A 20623-nucleotide genomic window follows, 5' to 3' on the forward strand; every position below is an offset into this window, starting at 1 on the left:
TTCAATTATAAGATTTTCACAAGAAATTAAGCATTTTAAGAAATTAAACAAGTCGTCATTTATCAAAATAATAACATATTTCAACGGTTTGGATATTGAAAAACCTGTTTGATAAATCGGCTACATTTTGTATGTTTTCTCAAGAGAACGACTGTATAAATGCATGGCATATGGCATTAACCTTTGACTTATCGTAAAGTACTATCGACTTAATGATTCCGTCGTCTGTTGCGGTCAGTGATGGGTGGTCGTCTGTGAATAAGTGCTCGGCGTAGATGAACTCTATATTGGAACAAAATGCTAAAAATAGATATCAGAAAGTGTTCAGCCTCATTTAGCTGGGGTCTGTTCAATTCAGAAAGATGATGCTTACATTTCTGCGCCATGTGTTTTGATGTGATACTCAGTCTTCTTGGTCTGGCTCATGATCAGTTAATTTCAAACATTCTCAAAAGATAAATGTTGGAACGTTCTGCATTTAAAACTAAACATACATTTTTTTATGGTTCAAGATAGCAATATCTTATTCATCAACATAACTGTCTCACTTTGACGGAAATATTTACAAAGAAGAAAATTATCAAATGAATTTGTGTAAAGCTAACATGAAATGAACATCATTTATTAAGGGTTTCGATATCATGCTAATTAGGTGTTATCTACAACGCTGTCTGTACTATTACATTTATCCTTAGCCAAAGTTACGTAATTAAATGGATTTAAGCCAGTTAAATGAAATGAAAACATTGCTTAATCTAACACATGGACCCACCAGTCTAAATGATAACTAGTGAAATCAAAATAAGATATATTTATAGGGCGTTAAAGCATCATAATACCAAACAACAAAATACCAAAACAAGAACCAAAAGCAATACATATTGTTATTGCAAACAATCAGAAATCTTTGGACATCCAAATACATTTGCTGTATGTCCTATCAAATATACCGACCAATATGTTTCAGTATGCTATAAGCGGAAATTGTACCATTATATTCCACCTAAAATATAACATTTGCAATTTTGGATGATCTTATTATGGACCTGAACCTTGATCCAATGTAAAACAAGTGGTTTGTCAGGTGACCAAATAGGTCACACAACATTGGGGAACCCAGTTCTGGTTGTCTAGTTCGATGATGATCATTTTTTTCCTATATTCTATTCCATCATTTCATCGAAATCATTCTACTTGGCTAATAATAACCATTCAATAATGTCATTCTCAATCCTTTTACTACAATTTGTGCTAATCCAGTAAATAAAAGCGTTATGAATTCTTCGCCAACCAAAGGTCATATTTTGGTATCTTAACAATAAATATTGCGACCTAGAACGTCAGCAGAAGCTAGTTTGTCTTATAAACCTATGTCTGAGAAAAAGGCTTTTTTGTCCAAATAATAGTATCTTCCCTTTCTCTGATTGATTATTGACGTGTATATGTCTTTCGTTCCAGGTTGGTTATCGCAATGATTCGACAAATCACGAACAGCTTTATCACAAAGGAAAAATGTATGGAACTTTTCTCTAATATAACTGTTCCTGCGGAAGCAGGAAACTATTGCCACGCGACACATGACGGCAGCTCTTGTTGGCCGCCAACTTTGGCAGGAACACAAGTGAAACAGCCATGTCCAACATTACCTGACCTGGAACTGAATCCGTCCCAGTTTGTATATAGACGTTGCGGATTAGATGGCGAATGGTCAGATATCACTGATGCACATATCGTTTTTCAGAAGACACTTTATGAGGAATGTTTCATTAAAGGCCCAACTTTAGAGTCGCTAAATCAGAATGCAAAAATATCGAATATTCTTGGCATAGTATTGCTGCTCGTCTCTCTGATAACAATATTTGTTGCACTTTTGATATATTATGTAGTTTTACCAAAATTCGTAAATGGAATTTTACATGTAAGAGTGCAAAAACACTTGTTTGTGTCTGTCATATTTGACGCTACAACAAAATTGACCATTCAGATGCTACTACTTTTCCAGCTGCAGAAAATTGCAACAGTTGAGATAACTTTTGCCCACGAATTCCTTGCCACCTTAAAACAATATTCAGACCTAGCAATGATTTTGTGGTTAACTAACGATTCACATTTTCTACAAGTCATTTCAAGGTCAGGGCAAATTTGCAATTCAGGATACATGACTTACATAGTGATCGGCTGGGGATTACCCATCGTTCCAACATCCGTCTGGGCCGTTTCCATGGCAGTGAGTCACAAAGTTAAAGACTGGACAGGTCATACAGAATCTCCATTGATTTGGATAATGGAGATCCCAAAGCTCTTGGCCCTATTAACGGCATTCTCGTTTCTCGGTGTTACAACCTATCGTGTCTTCGCGAGGACAAAACATACAAAACACAAATCACACCTAGACGTACGGAAGATAAAATATGATATCTTAATGTCTGGCATATTTTACCTTGTTATCCTGGTCTCAGTGTTATTCATTATGATCATTACGCACGCGCGCATTAAATGCATTTCATGCTCATACATTTCCACAATCCTGTCTTCTTCACACGGTATACTGTTGTCGATATTGTATTGTTTTCTCAATAACAATGTTCATGCTTACATCAAGTATAGTCAGACAGTGATACCCACAGCTGCTTAAACCTCCACTTTTTTCTGACTATAAATGCATGTTGAATATATTTTAAAACAACAAAGCTAAGATATCTACATGTCAACACAATCGTATTTCAAACTCTTATTCCATCAATGGTAGAAATATGGACAAAAGAAAGAGTTATAAGGTGTCCTTTGTAGTACATGTGTTTCGGAAGTTAACCGTCCTTTGCTTCATCAGCCACATGCCAATCTCGATCTAGCACAGAAAATAATGCCACGTCCCCTAATGCTAACACGGTTTACAACAACGGAACCATCAGACATACTAGCGAACGTCAAAAACATCCTACTTAAGGTAGCACAACTAAACAGAAAATTCCGAAAGATACTATGTTTTTGACCACAAAACTTTCATAATCTGCAGAAATTTGAATCTTTCAGCTGTCGACGCTTTGCTTTGCAATCGTGTTAATGTATTAAAAAAAACTCCTTGAAAATCGAATAAAGCGCAACATGTTAACACATGAGGTTGGAGAATCAGGACGTTTGCTGTATACAAATGAGGACTTTGCGATAAGGGAAACTGAAAAGGTCATACTGCTTGATGAAAATCTGTTCACTTCGTTTCTTTGTAGGAAGTAAGTAGCTGCACTAGGAGAACCTGTTGTGTGTTTGATTTCAAAACTCGTTTGGGGCAAATCATTTTCGCGATTTGCGTAACACAACGAATTTTTGGCAATTAATTTTACGAAAAGAAAAGACTTTACCTTGCTATAACATAATTGATAAAACAGTAGATAAATAAGTGATCACCGTTAGTATGCTTTATCTACATACTACCCTGTTTCGTCTTGTCAGTGATATTATTTGCCTAAATTGTTGAAACCTGGGAGGCGATCTAAGGATGAAGGTGAAATTTCTCAAATAATCAATAAATTTCTGCATTGAAAATAATTTCAAACCAACGTCCAGTACGTGTTTTATTATGAAATATTGGGTTAGTACGTATCATGGTGGATACGGCAAACACGGCGTCAAAAGTCCTGGATTACACAAAAGACAAACAAGAGAAAAATGCCTTTTCATACAACATAATTAGATACAGAGGACCCAAATAATTCAAATGCATGGAATTTTTGTAATCTAAAGCCTTCTGCCACCTTATTTATTTAATTGTTCCTATCAAATCCGTCTGGTGATGGATAATCAACGGATCTGTACACAGAGAAAAGGTATATTCTCCTTATCGTAGATCTTTCTTTTGTTCATCGAGTTTGAATTAATGCTATGTTTATATGTTTCTTTTTTTGTTTTGTTTTTATTTTATAAACAAGAAAACGTTTGCAGAATGAAAATCGAAAATTAACTTTATATTATGTGCATTAACACCTGCTTTACTTTTCAAATGACTTGTTTTTCGTAGAATTATTTGAACTTAATCTCGTTACTGGAGTACTCTGACTCCACCAGGAAGACAAAAAAAAAAAAAAAAAAAATTGACCTTCCAATAACATGAGCATTTTGTCGACACATCAGCACTGCACGACATAAAATATGATCAATGCATAATTTCCGTTCTCCTTCTGTCGATTTTGTGATAGAAAGCATTAATGATCCGTGATATCCGTTACGCGGGAAACGGAACAAGATAATGAATATAGCTAATGTATATAGGTCACTTAAAAGGAATTCAAACGGAGGCGGTTTATCGAACAATGTAATGTGGCAGGGTGTCCCATATCAGTCTTGTAGACACTTCATCAGTATGAGAACAAAACAGCCCGCGCTTTTAAATACGTTAAACATTATGAGACAATTATTGTTGTTTGAGAGGCTTTCAGTTTCTTTTACGAATGTGTAATTGCTTCATTATTGTTCTTTAAACGCGGTCGTAAAGTCTCGTGTTGATTGGTCCTTTGTGTTACGTTGATTGTTTTATTAATAGTGTCTATATGATAGTAAACACGCACCATTCTTTATCTTTTCCATTCGGCACATAGTCGCATTAAGGCAGCATTTGTGTATCACCTATCTAAGTTGTTGTTGTTATACATTGTTCCTTAAAGGAATTATAGTTTTTGATGGTAAACAATAAAAACAATTGTTCTTTAATATATATCGGAAATTAATAGCCCTTTTTACTATTTTTGAGAGCACGGTATTATCCTGATTTATATATAGTTACATGGTTGACACAATCTCTGAAACTGAAGATATCTAACCCTCCGATATCACTGGTCGTATTTTAAAGCCTCTTCTTGCAAACTTTCTGATGTTCAAATATCACTCATGTTTGATTTATTTGAGATGACACGACAGTTCGTTTTATAAGGCATATGTTCTTGTACTGTTGGACATATTAAAGACGAACTTACTTATAAATCACTTATAAATTATAACCTGTGGTCCATACATTCAGACCTGATATATAAGTGCAAATACAGTATCGATCGGTTAGGCTTAACCATGTTTGTTAAATCGTTAAGCAACATTTCTTGCTTAATTAATATGTTACGTAGACATCTTGTACTGAAGTTGAAATATGGGTCAATGTTGCATTCATTGTTAGCCTTGCATCATCATTTAAAATGTCTGCCAAGTCCTAAGTGAAATGCGTTCTGCTAATTTCTAACATTAGTATATTCCTTAACCCTTGGCGTAATTTGGAAACAAGGGAATCAGGAAGCGGGCATATTTAAGAGATTAAAATTATGAAGTTAAATATAATTCATAATTTTAATGTAGAGACAGTGGATGTCTAATTAAAATGACACATTCTAACACTATGTTTAAATCGTCTTTCATAAGAGTGATATTAGCTCTTGAATACGAATTATCATTTTTATGTATTTTAAATTCATTTATATTATGTATATGTTTAAAGTGAAACGTAATGGAGTAGCCAGATTATCAATATATTGTGTGTAGTCTTCAAGTAAAGTGACTTATGTAGAAAGAATTCACGGTTGATCATAAACCTACCTTTTAGTGAGGAAGATATATTGTTTAACGGTCTAGTACTACAGCCTACATATGTAGATACTTTAGTATATCCCCTTTATGATGTGATATGGTATATTGATTTGTGTTGTCAAATAGTCTGTTGTAATGGACTTGGTGTATTATTCCAATAAATGGAACAAGAGGCAATTGAAATAAAAGAGTTTGTTGTGTTGAAGTTAAGCAGAGGGGTTCGTCTGTTTATTCTTAAAGACTCGCAAAATGTGAACATCAACTCTTCAATGACAATTAGTATATATGTCATATGTACATTTTCATTAGACAAATAGCATCATAGAGGTTATTAGCCAGATCTAGTAGACGTACGTATACTTATAAATATAATGAACCATGTGATCGAAGGTGAAATGTTTCGTAGTATTGACACCTGATGCAATTACCAAACGTTTGGCTGAGAAATTAAGGATAGCTTTAACATAACCCATGATTAAGCAGCAAGATGTGACCGATTGTCTGACACAAAGAAAAAACAGGACTGCATGGCGGCCACGATCATCCCGGAATAAAAACATAGGACCTTCTCGAACAAAAACAAAAACAATAAAAACAACAACAACAACAACAACAACAACAACAACAACAACAACAACAACAACAAAAAGCATACAATTTAGCATGAAGAATAAACTAATTAGAAAGTTTGGACAATTTCTTAATTATTTATTTAATTTACAAATTTTGATTTAATTGATAATGAAAAAAACACATAGGCTTCAATCAAAACTCATGAATAAACAGCGCGTGGACATCATAATGTTAAATGACCGATATAGAATTCAGCTGCCATGTATCTGGAGTTTAGAGTTTAAGAAAAGGTGAACCAGTACATATAGATATGATTGTTGCATCAATCGATTCTCAAATAGATGTATTCGGAGTATAATATTCCACATCAACAGAACTACTGTATAATCAGTTCTAATGTATAAGGATCCAAATAGGGAAATTTCAGATCGATGGAACCAGTATTTATCAAAGGTGAGGAAGAAATTATCTACTTGTAGGAACATAGAACCATAAAGTCAATGGAACCAGTGTTTACATCGCTAAGGAATTCGTCCTTTTTTTAGAATCTGTATCTGGAGTTCGAGTTTCAGTAATTATGAAATTATCATTTCACCTACGACCGAAATCATTATCAAACTCATTCAGTTGTAAATGTTGCATTGCCCGGATTGCTCATCCTTCAGAAATAGGTATAAATGATATTGCTATTGATAAACAGTATCCACTCAAAGTTACGTAGCCGGAGTCTGAGAAAACATCTGTTAGGAAATAAAACATAGTGATCTGAATACATGACACATTTTATGATCCTGGTTACCCAAGTAGTTCAGTTTAAACAGTAGGCTGACACCGCAGAGGTCTAATCACATGTGTAATGTTCAACACAAAACCACACCACACACATTGTTACATATCAGCTTCCGCCACTCAAACAATTCCACGGTCGACCGCAAACCCATGGCTACCAGAGTGAGCATTTAAGACTTGGCTTGCGGTGAAAATATCTGGATTGGATTAAAATCATACATCGGAAAAAAAAGATATCCATAGATTTAGGTCATGAAAAATATATTCATCAGGACATGAACCTGACATTAAAATTGATATGTGTTGGTATCTTGGTTTACTGCACATTTATTAGAAAGTTGAAATATCGGCAGTATTAGAGAGTATTTTCATATAAAACAGATCATTCATGCGTAGAAAACAAAGTCGTTCGTTTACATTAAGAAATCGAATTCCTTTGGCAGAGATCGTAAGTACACCAGCTTTATCAAATGCAGCAGAGTAGGAAAACAGGTGGTAAGAACAATGTGGCTCCTTCATGCCTTTCACTATCCCTATCTCCACAGCTGGAAAACAGTAAGTCTCATTCTGTAGTAACTATATCACAGCAATTTGATATTACACGATAGAAGTAGTTGTTATTCAGCGGTTCTAGTTTACCGTAATACTGTAAAATCCTACATTTTCCTGGGGCTCAGTTCTCGTAAATCATTATTACGTTGACTCTTGATTTCGTAACTATAGCTCAATCTATTTATGGTCACTTTCAGAGATCGAAGGCATATCAGGTCGTGGATTAAGCGGAACCACAAAATCAATAAAAATAAATTAAATCCGAAAATTACTGATTTTACAATTCCACGAAAATAGGACTAACAAAGAAAATAAATCACCTGAAGACTTCTGTGAAAATAAGAACGTTTGCAGAAAGCAAACAACGTATTCAAGATTCAATAGGTCATAAAAACACATAGCATCGTGAAGACCGTCGCTAGAACAGCTTAGCACTAATTGCATGCCAATACCAAGCGTATGACAGTGATTTGGAGATAGATCTTAACGACAACAAACCCGCAGGCCACACCATTGTAATCAGTAAAACGAACATTGACTAGATCAACCTGCTGAAGAAGCTAAATGAACTTCGTCAATTGTGAAACGCATGTCGAAGTTGATACGATATTCAAGTGTATGTTCCCATTATCACGATTTTCGTTTAAGATTTCAACAACACAGGGTCCCCAGATATACAGATCGGTGAAGATATTTTCCTTCAAACTTTGCCTAGTTTTATCGAGTTTGAGATCGAATTAAGATTCTGTTGACATGTTGGTTTTATCTTTTTCATTATTTCTTACTTTAAAGTCGGGAAAAAAACACCACATCCTGCCATTTGATTAGTTTACTTCGAACATTTTCACGACATGCAAACCTCAGTCAATGAAGTGGCCTTACTTGCGAAAATATTATCATGACAAACACCGAAATCAAAAGGATTCAGCGAAAAAATGGCGACATTGAGGCCAAGTGACAGTTTTAGCAAAGGAGGGAGTGCCTCCTTCACGATTATGTTAGCGACAGTGCAAAAGTCTAAATCCGTTGATTTCAAAATGGAAAGGGACGTAATCTATGATAAATATCGGCCTTATACGTTCATATACAAACACCCGAGCGATCCCAGGAATGGACTTTGAAATGGAAAAAACACACTGTCCGGAGTACCTTTAGTATACACACTCAAACGGTACTTCCAATAGACTGTTTTATGTTTTTAAAATGTTTCCTAAAATTGTAATTTGATTGGTTCATTTGTACTGATTTTTTTATTGATTGCCAAAACTGTTAACTTCATTTGAGTGTTTACCGTAACAAATTTACATATGTAATAATATATATGTAATTTGCTGCTTTTGGGACTTGGTGGATATCAGTTCTTTATCGGGTACCTGTTCATACGATGTCATTAATCTATCTTATCGAGGGACCTCGACATCCAGCGAAATATTACAAGGCCTGACCATTTACTCAGCTTTCCATCATTCATCAGTTTTTGTCCCCCAACGAGCCCATCTCGAAGGTGTAGTCAATCTAAGTCATCAGTCCTCTTCCTATCAAACATAGCTAATAGCCGGTTTGTCCACGCAGCGGTTTCATTTCACCGATAGCCAAAAGGAAACAAAACAAACACCACTGGTGTTTGTAACTTTCAACAATCAATCACGATGTAAAATCAGGAAACTTATATTTTATCGCGGAGAATACAAGATGCACGACCACCTCCGGAAAATAACTTTACACGTGCCCTTAAAAAGGGAGGGAAAATAATTACATAAATTTGTTTCGGACATCTCTGTTTCGCAAGATGACCTAAAGCAGGTCAACCTCCTGTTCGCCATTTCCTCATGTGGAGTAAAACCTGAGAAAGATGTGCTGCATGTAATATAAATACGTGCTCTTGTGATCGCCTTTTCCCATGCAAAGTTAATTGACCGTAAATAACTGTACTGTAATCTAAGACAACAATCAACATCATTGTTCATGCTGCACTTGCAACGCCATACAAACATGCTATCAAAGCCTAAAAGAAAAACTACCGAAGGATTAAACAGGCTTCCATATCTGACTTTGCGAAATTCTGTCACGTTCAGATTTAGAATAATATCATATCAAAATACGGATATTTTGATTGGAAGACAATTTTATACTTTCAATTCGAGTTTTTTTTTTAGAAAAATGATATTTCCGAGCGACGAAATATATGTTATACTGTAAATCAGTGTAACACTCTTTTTTCACAGACAAAGTGTAACTAAGGGTGACCTATTTTTTGTTATCTAGTAACTAAGGACAACCATTCGTTGCCATATAACCTATGACTAAGGACGACCAACAATCATACAATCTGTTTTATACGACAACCTGTTGTTAATCGTATGATATGCAAGACATGCTTACTGTAAAGGTAAAAATCGTCATTTTTCCTAGTTATATATTAAAAAGTCATGATATAATGTAGCAAGAAAGAATGTGATTTAAAGCACAATAAAAGACACCCAGTGCGTGCCCGTTATGACGTGATTAGGGGAGACAAAAAGTAGCGTATCAACGACGGCTAATTATAAAAGTGGCTGTTCCAATAGACGAGTAACACTTGCGATAACGAATAAATCATTTCTGTTTAAATCAATATGTTATCGGCGAGATTAGTAGGAAATGGAATTAATTGGCGTTCATTTTTAAGGCAAACTTCATAATACAAGTTGGTGCAATATACAGAGGTATGCAGTATAAATCGACCAAAAGTGCCATACTAAGACATTCTGACAAAGTACGTGTTACATCTTACAAGGCTATGAATGCCATGCAATGACAGTCTAATAATGTATGCGTAACATTTTACAAGGCAATAAATGCCATATCAAGACATTTTGATAATACACGTGTTACATATTACAAGGCTTTAAATGCCATATCATGACAGTTTGATAATACACGTGTTACATCTTACAAGGCTGGAAATGCCATATCAAGACAGTTTGATAATACACGTTTTACATCTTACAAGGCTATATAAATGCCATATCAAGACAGTTTGATAATACATGTGTTACATCTTACAATGCTATATAAATGCCATATCAAGACAGTTTGATAATACACGTGTTACATCTTACAAGGCTATATAAATGCCATATCAAGACAGTTTGATAATACACGTGTTACATCTTACAAGGCTATAAATGCCATATCAAGACAGTTTGATAATACACGTGTTACATATTACAAGGCTATAAATGCCATATCAAGACAGTTTGATAATACACGTGTTACATATTAGAAGGCTGGAAATGCCATATCAAGACAGTTTGATAATACATGTGTTACATCTTACAAGGCTATAAATGCCATATCAAGACAGTTTGATAATACACTTGTTACATATTACAAGGCTGGAAATGCCATATCAAGACAGTTTGATAACACATGTGTTACATCTTATAAGGCTTTATAAATGCCATATCAAGACAGTTTGATAACACATGTGTTACATCTTACAAGGCTATATAAATGCCATATCAAGACAGTTTGATAATACACGTGTTACATCTTACAAGGCTATATAAATGCCATATCAAGACAGTTTGATAATACACGTGTTACATCTTACAAGGCTATATAAATGCCATATCAAGACAGTTTGATAATACATGTGTTACATCTTACAATGCTATATAAATGCCATATCAAGACAGTTTGATAATACACGTGTTACATCTTACAAGGCTATATAAATGCCATATCAAGACAGTTTGATAATACACGTGTTACATCTTACAAGGCTATATAAATGCCATATCAAGACAGTTTGATAATACATGTGTTACATCTTACAAGGCTATATAAATGCCATATCTTCCCTTTAAGAAAGTTATTCCACACAGTTATTGAAAATCGAAGCCTTTTTTTCTAATGAAATAGCGTTCCTTGTTGAATGCTGACCGACTTCCGGCAGGATGTGCAGGAACTCTTCACCATGTATGTCACATACTGCTGGGAAAAATAATCATCTTTACACTTCTGATTCAGTCAATTTGCATGTCAAGCAGTTATGAGGTGTTTCTAGTGATCCTAAAAGTTTTTAGTGTTGCTGTACGGCTGTTTCAGGAAAGGAATAAAAATCTGTTTTCATACAGGTGGTTTAGGTAAAGTGAACAATTTCCTGTGTACAATCATGATATTTTTGTTTATTTTTTTCTCCTTGAATGACCCCTTTGAAAACATCCTTTTCTGGGTCTCCATGTGAACTACAGACAAAGTCGTAAACAACACAGGTATTGATCGATAAACATTTTCCCTCTGTATTGATTTAATACAACAATACCAAAGGCTTTTCCTTGTGGTTTGCACGCAAATACAACGCAAGAATATTGACCTAAAATAAGTAGTTTTATCACCAAATCGACGCAAAAAATTCAGAGGAAAGATTGACATAATATTCAAAATAAATACCAAAGGAGAATTAATCGAGATATTTCCAATAAGGTTATAATTATATGGATTTTATCATTACTGTAAAATCATATATGGGGTATTACAGTTTTAGAGATATATTTCTTCTCGAAGTCAAATATCCATGAAATAGTGGTTTAATGAATGATTTAAACATATTTTATTATCGACAAATAGACAAATGGATAAGAGACAAGTTCTTGCAAATTATGAACTCTTCTCCACAAATACAGCACAGACAATATATTACAACACGTGACATATATTCATACAATAAACATAAAAATACAGAATTGTAGATTTAATCTTTAAATCAGTTTGTCAGCGGATAATACTGGAAAATTAAGAGAGAGAGAGAGAGAGAGAGAGAGAGAGAGAGAGAGAGAGAGAGAGAGAGAGAGAGAGAGAGAGAGAGAGAGAGAGAGAGAGAGAGAGAGAGAGAGAGAGAGAGAGAGAGAGAGAGGGGGGGGGGGTGGGGGTGGGGGTGTGGGGGGGGGGGGTGTGGGGGGGTGGTGGTGGTTCATGGTTGACTGCATTTGGAAACATCTAGGTAGCATCAAATCGTTTGGACTGTTGAATATATTTTTGAACTGATTTTATTATTTCGCAATTAGTTTGGTATGAGTAAGAGTTAATATCATCCCATAATATGGTTTCTACGTTAAAAATCACGTCTAGGTCATATAAAGTATCAAACAATATTCGTCTACAATTAGAAAATAAAGCGTACGAAAGAAAATAGTGACTTGCGTCTTCAACGACGTCTCCACAAGAGCAATTTGGAGATTGACAAATTCCCACCGTAAATAAATCTGAGCGCAGTCCACTACAGTTGTTCCTTATTCGACAATGTATAACGGAAAGGAAACGGTTGCCAGAGTGTAGATAATCTGGAACTGAAATGTTTACAGGAGAAAGCTTAGATCTGAAGGTATTTAAGGACAGGGCACTTTTACAGAATTATCTACGTTATTCCACAAATTTATAGACGACGGCACAAAGGATTTTTTCATAGTATTTAGACGACTGTGGGGTATTTGGTAATTCTCAGGGTTTCTTAATTCAATGTTTAAGTCACGTCTAATGGGTGGAAGTAGATTTACCAAGTAAGAAGGGGCTATCTCATTGTGTATTTTGTAGAACGTAGTCAATTTTGATTCCTTTCTTCTTTGTTTGAGAGAAACCCAACCTGTTTCACGATACAAAGACTCACGAGACGCTATGGATGTGAGACCAGTAACGATTCGTGCAGCCTCTAATTGGACTTTTTCTAGTGAGTCGGACAATGTTCCGAACAGCCATCCCAAACACAAGAGGCGTACTCAAGAATGGGTCTAATAAACTATATATAAATAGTATTAAGAGTAGACTTATTTACCTTGTACTTCAGTTTTTTCATGGCACACACTTTTTGAGAAGAAGTTTTAATGATGAGGTTAACATGGTCACTCCATTTGCAATTACTGCTAAAGGTTACACCCAAGTGACGATGCGAATCATTTAATTTAATGGGTTCACCATTGCATACCAAGTTTGGTTTGGCAGGGTTATTTCTAGGAGAAAAGATAACTGCCTCCGTTTTAGCAGGTTTGAATTTCGTAAGCCATTGGTCAGACTAAGTTTGAAGACGATCTAGATCCTGATTCAGGGCAACTTCAACTTCATCTGAATAGGCAGATGATTTTTGAAGAGAGGAACCATCAGCAAATAATCTCACAAAAGTGTTAACGGGATTAGCTAAGTTGTTGATGTAAAATAAAAACAGCAAGGGACCCAGTACAGAACCCTGTGGTACCCCAGCCCTGACCGGCTTAAAAGGAGAAGTATTGTTTCCATATATAACAGATTGGTATCTATTGGTTAAGTAATTTTCCAACCATATTGATGGAGTTTGAACAAGAGACCCTTATGCCAGACTTTGTCAAATGCCTTGGACAAATCTCAAAATACAACACAAGAATATTCATTATTATTCAAAGAGCTAACAATACTGTGATACATTTCTATCAACTGATAGACTGTGGAGTGGCCGGGAAGGAAACCGGATTGATACTTGAAAAATATATTGTTGTCTCTAGCAAAGTTAAAAATATATTTAAAGACACATCTTTCCATAGTTTTTGAAAAGTAACTTAGCAAAGAAATGGGCCTATAATTTGAAGGAACATGAGCATCTCCTTTTTTAAATACTGGTAAAACGTGTGCTTTTTTCCATTCCGAAGGGAAAACAGCATCCCTTAGAGACCTATTAAATAATAATGTAAGAGGTTGTGAAATAGTTCTGACTGTAGCTTTTAACATGCGGTGACTAATCCTGTCTGGACCAACAACTTTCCCTATGTCAAGAATAGATAAAATATCATAAACATCTTTTTCTTCGATCATAAAACTAGAAAGTGAATTAATGCATTTTCTGACGAAGTTTGGCAGATTTGTATTAGAATCATCAGTACTTAAGACAGACGTGAAGTAATTATTGAGGATTTCAACCTTTTCCTGGTCACAAAATGCCATTTTGGTAATACCATTAACATTGTATTCTAGAGGTATAGAGCGAGGAGAGGAGGAGAAAAAGCTGTTTAGAATTTGCCAAAAGGCACGGGGATTTTCAGTTTTTGCCGTAGAGACACGTGATTCCAAATTACAGAAGAAATCGGCCTTGGCCTTCTTTTTCATATTATTTACTCTGTTTCTCATACCCCTGTATGAAGACCAGTCTTCTTGGCGTTTAGAACATAATGCCTTTTGTTTGAGTCTGTCCCTTATACGAACAGTGTTTACGTAAAACCGAATCGAACCAGGGTTTGTCGAAGGGACGGATAGTAACTGTAGAATTTGGTATAAAGTTTCTAGCCAGATCTAAAAATTGCCTAGTGAAGTTGGAAACAGCACAATCGATAGAAGGTGCATTAGAAATTAAATCGTGCCAATCTACTGATTATCACGAACCATTAAGCCCAATGTAGTCTGCCCTATTATAATTCCACACAAATCTCTCGTAAGATGTTTTACAATTATAAGAAAATGATAAATTTATAAAAGTCGCTTTATAATCACTAACAGTATTGTCTACACTGAATGTCCCACTATCGAGACATTTAATATCCGAAGAAATGAATATAGGATCTAAACGTGTAGCTGTGTCAGTGGTTACACGGGTGGGCTCGGTAATAACGTTTACGAGGTGATAGTTGGTTACTAATGTATCTAACTTATTATTTCTGTGTAACATATCAACATTAAAATCGCCAAGGATAACTATATCAGAATAATAATCAGAGACAGTCTCAATGCACCACTCGAAATTTTGATAGAAAGAATTTCTGGAGTTTGGTGGTCTATAAAATAATCCAACTATGATACGTCTATTGTGGCACATAACTTCCGCCCAGATGCATTCTAGATTTGCCGGTTCAAACTCGAGTTTGCGACAAAATTTAATAGAATCTGAAAAATATATAAGAACACTCCACTAAAAGCATTTCTATCTTTACGTATAGAAGTGGAATAGCCAGGAATAGAAAGAGAATCACTTACGACTGAATCGTCTATATGTGTCTCCGAAAAGCACAAAATGTCAAAATCACTGATAAAAGAATCGAGAAAAGAAAATTTATGTCTAATTCTTCTAGTATTTAAGTGGAGTAAACTCAAGCCAAAGTTGCCATGATTGTCAGGACCAGGGTTTGTTTCAACATCTCCACTTAGAATTAAGATAATAAATAGAAAGGGAAAGTCAGCACTATAAAAACTGAATATACATATATCTAGACAATGATGAACTTGTTGGAAAATCCATATGGAATATATCTTAGTCATGTCTTTAAGTAATGTTAAAAGAAATGAAAGGAAATATGCTGGGTTCTAAGATATTTTACATGAGGACGTAAACGAGTAGATACTACCGTTAAACCTTCCGATTGACGCCCTATAATCCTCTAAGGAATTACCCATTATCTAGTATACAAACATAGGTAAGTATAACATACAAGTAGAGGACATCAATCAGAATACAGTTCAGGTAAGTACGTAAATGTACAGTAAACATACGCTAATCATACACATAATAAATGTATTCAGTTAAATATGTAACTCATATTTACCAATCTATAGTATTCATGTATTATTACACATGTAATGGATTAAGTGTAAATTTAATGATTGTGATTCTATATACATGACATGTGCTTAACAGGAGACATGTATATGAGTCAAAAAGTTCATAGGAAAATAAAGATTAGAAATGATACACGTGCAATACAAAGAAAGGTAGTGATGCACGTAACTGGGATATGCGCAACATAATACAGGACAGGAGCAAGATGACTATTAAAGTTAGTACACCTATACAAAAGATGGCAAAAAGTCAGTAAGATCTTGGAGGCTATTGATCATTGTTTTCTTGGCTTCCTTTTTTTAAGAAGATACGCCCATCGCGCGTCCAAAACGAGTGGATTTTGTCATCATGACGAAGTCTGCTGAGTTGGTTGACAATCAGTTGCCGCTTTTAGGTGAGAGATTCAACAATCATAAGTTTGCCACTGTTTTGCTTAAGTTTCTTTTTATTACTGAAAACTGCTTCACGGTCTTATAAAACGGATAATAACAGATACTTTACCATCTTTGATGGGACCAAGGATATGGCATCGAGAAATTGAACTGCGTTGTACTTTCATCTTAAGGTGAGTATCACAAACTTTCAAAATCGCAGCAAGGGGATCAAAAGTGGTAGTGTCTTCACCCTCGGGAACGGGAATATTTAAGAATTTTAAGCAGGTTCTCCGGGAGTATTGCTCGTGCTCGTCCAATATATTGTCATAGTTTGAGTGTTGGGTTTCTTGCTCACGAATTTTATCATTTAGAGATTCAATGGTACTGTCCTGGAGGAGGATTTTTTGTTCCATTGTAGACACCTTGTCATCGACTATCTGGGAGATTTTGGCGTTGACACATTTTTCGATAAAATTGGTCATTTTATCATTGGCCAATAAGTCAGAAACCACCTTCTCTAATGTAGGCAAGATCTCTGAAGACAAAGTTTTGGTTAATATAGAGGTCACAAGATCACTAACAGGTCCAACAATATACTGAAGACAAAGTTTTCAGGGAGGAGGTTAATATAGAGGTCACAAGATCACTAACAGGTCCAGCAAGGCACCTGTTCCTCGTGACCTACGCTGTTGTCGACGCTATGCGAGTTCATTGTTCGAGCCTATACACAAGAATACACAAACAATCCTGCGAAATAAGTCCTTTTCGAAATCAATTTTGCAGAAATCACCAAACGTCCGCGTTCATCAATCTTCCTGCAATACAGACACTGGAAATTTGAAGGAAAGGTCCCCCGGAAACTATGGAAATAAAGCAGATTATTTCACCCCGATCTCAAACACGTCCGTCCACTTACAGCATCACGTGACCAAGTCCCAAGTTTAATGAATAAGCCCCAGAATGTGGTTTTACATACAATTAATCTTTTCTACTCATATAACCCTCGGAAGTCGTCCTTGTCCTTACCCAATGTCACGAATACTTTGATTGCTCAAATGGCGTTGACACAAAGCCAATGTTATTATAATGTATGTACAGCACGTGCAGTTCCGCACGAGTTACAATAACATGTTACCGTCTCTAATTACCCCGTCTTCTTTTCTTCGTTTTATCTATATTGAAATCATCTGATAGAGGATTGCTTGTCAGTAATCACATATCATGTGTTTATGATTTAAGGTTACAGCTAGGAAAGAAACATTATTGCGGTCTAAGGAATACCAAGTATCGCTGTTTAAAATCTATCCACCCAAACTGATTCAATCACAATTTAATTTCTTTTATAGTTTTGTTCTAATACCAATGAATAAGTTCATAAATAACTTTGAAAAGTAAAACTGTTGCGCGAGTCTGTCAAATGCTGAAGGACAATATTCAAACAATGCCGTTAAAATTGTATTTTGTAGAGAATTTTTAGCAAAAATGTTTTGAAATCAAATACCCCTACCCCAGGTATAATCCATTACGTTACGTTCAAATTTTACTATATCATATCTTCATTATATTTTTCAGACTGTACAGATAACCCCAATGTTTAAGACATTTGATTAAAGTCGAGTGTACCAACAACGAGTTACATGCCCTTGACACCATCAACGATATAACGAATAGTATGGAGAAGCCAACAGCTCGATACAGCTCTAATTTCAGGTGCATTTTTTAATTCCTTATCAAACAATATTTCCACTCAATTTTTATAATTACCAAACAAGCGCTGCCTTTGCTGTATTTCGGGTGTTTTAATAATATATGATATTCCGAGATTCAAGCGATTACTAGAACTTGGATTTGAAGATGCCATTGACTTTGCAGTTGATTATGTAAATGAGCAGGTAAAACAAGAGCAGTCTGTTGTGTTTTATTCGCTGAGTGACTTTGAAGTCATTATGTTTATCATTAATACAAAATTCCATGACATAAAAAGAAAGAAAAAAAGTCTTAATGGTTTTCATGATCCGATTGTTAAACAGCACTCGATGAAACACCGTGGCTATGGTGTCTGAAGAATATTCTTTTTTATTAAAAAAAGGGGCTTTTGAGATTTTCAGATTATGAAGGAAAAATATTAGAACAGACTTAGTCATAAATTAATAAGTGTACGGACTTTCCTCGTTTGTTTTAGATTGATAAACTGAACAGCAGTCCTTAGGGATAGTTAGTTGTCACTGCCTAATCGCTTAGTAAAACATTTGAAGATATTCCAATATGCTGATTTTAAGTAATGTGGTTAATTGTTATTGCTAAGTGTACATCTCCCTGGCGTTTATGATGAAGACATGACAGACTTTTCTATACCGACTACATATGTCGGTCTATATGTATCACTGTGCTGTACGATAAAATAGTTATCATACTTGTGACCTACCTTACGCTTCTTCCCTTCATCGTAATAAACCTGTTTTACAACCGACGGCACCTACTCTATATAAATGTATGTTTAGAATGTAACTCCTGAAGTTTAAGTTTGATAAACAAAGAAACTTTTTTTCTAAAGTGATTTACAATTAAATGTCTTTCATGTCATTTAGTATGTCCGGATGTTTCATTTTCACTGCTCTTGGTCCTAGTTTGAGAATATGTCCTTACCTGAAATTGAGCTAGATTAACATGACAGTTGACGCCGCTGTAAAACAGAAGACGCCTTCCTAATCATATTATCTTCCTTTCCTTCACTTTAATTTTGCCTTTCACTTTTAAATCTTTTCTGTGCATTGTATTACATAAATGTGATGAGATAACATCAATAGTTAACATATAACCTGAGATGACCCCCGGAGAACATATTCTTGTTGATTTTTTTTTTCACGGGGTTCGCCATATGGTGCAAGTCACGATTTAATCCATTTTAATCCACGGTTCAGAAAACATCAAGAAAATACCCAATTGTCAACATAATTATCATTCAGACTCAAATTCCGTAACACTAGGGCAAAATATGAACGAAAGAAATATTTACACAGTTTTCTGAAAAAGGACAAAGAGACTAAGATCAGGTATTGCGGAAGAGTATACACAATATGTAATTAATGTTCTACTGAAAATATAAGACATATGAAAACCACGCTCTTAGCTTTACAAACTAATCCTAGAATGATTAAACAGATCTGTTTGATCTATTATTTGTCTCTATTGTTTATTATTCTAAATTTATATTGAAATGTGTAATTTATTTGAAAATGTTTGATATATGATGGTTAAAGATAACTGTAACGTAGATCTTAAACATTGTTTCATAACAGAAGTAGTTTGATTATAAATACATCTGTAGGTACCGCAATGCTAACAAAATCGTACACTTCAAATCGATAAGATAAGGGTTACTTTGATATAAACATGGAGAACTTGGATATAGTAGAAAGAGGGCATTACCAAGCTTTTCGTAAGGGTAAGTGTCTTTGACAACCCCCGCAAACCCATCAATCCAAAACATGAAATGAGAGACGATGTTACCAACAACAGAAGCACCGATCATGTTGCTATATTGAAACGTAATTATACAAAACTGAAAGGAAGTACACGTGTACACTTAACCGGACAACCGGTAAGCTCCCACAACAGAATTGTTTTGGTTATCTAATTAAAAAATATTGTGGATAAATTTTGAAATCTACACAAAATGCAAACGAAAATGATGCGACAAAAAATATACATAACAAGAACGATACATTTTGTATATGTCTACTGCTAATGTGGAATCAATAAGTTTCATGTGGAATTTATTTATTTTCGTTGATTTTGCAGATATTCTTTATCAACGAATCAAAATGTCCAAAAACTAGTATGATCGCTCATTTATTGCTATATTAACCCACGAAATTAAATTTTCACGAAACGTTGCACAGTGTTTTTTTTACCACGAAAAGTGAGCCCCTCGAATAAGGATGAGTTTACAGTTATCCTTGAACATATGCTGCAGAGAAGAATCAGATCCACAAATTAATATGTACGAAATATAAAGTACAATTCACTGCCTATTTTAACAACATATCTTGATAAAATGTCCAATGTAAGGACACGTTATTATAAGAATGTAGACCTATGTATGTAATACTGTGATGACGTGCTAATGGAACAATCTACGGATAACGCCTAGAGAAATATAGAGAAATCAGTGACGCAAAGAAATTAGTACAGAAATGCATCATTTTTCTCTTAT

The 20623-nt window shown here is 34.9% G+C and overlaps 1 protein-coding gene across 1 annotated transcript; it reads left to right on the forward strand.

Annotated features, from left to right (window-relative positions):
* The first annotated feature begins 1471 nt into the window (after positions 1 to 1471).
* Positions 1472 to 2635, forward strand: LOC132544857 (PDF receptor-like). Its single transcript, XM_060208506.1, has one exon. It carries the CDS (start codon positions 1472 to 1474, stop codon positions 2633 to 2635), a length of 1164 nt encoding a protein of 387 aa, XP_060064489.1.
* The last annotated feature ends 17988 nt before the right edge of the window (positions 2636 to 20623 follow it).

The sequence above is a fragment of the Ylistrum balloti genome, unplaced genomic scaffold (genome assembly GCF_031769215.1).
Source record: "Ylistrum balloti isolate Yb309-2 unplaced genomic scaffold, AGI_CSIRO_Ybal_v1 Utg369810, whole genome shotgun sequence".
NCBI classification, from domain to species: domain Eukaryota; kingdom Metazoa; phylum Mollusca; class Bivalvia; order Pectinida; family Pectinidae; genus Ylistrum; species Ylistrum balloti.

Coding starts and splice junctions, on each gene's coding strand:
- LOC132544857 (XM_060208506.1), top strand. CDS start 1,472: ATGATTCGACAAATCACGAACAGCTTTATCACAAAGGAAAAATGTATG.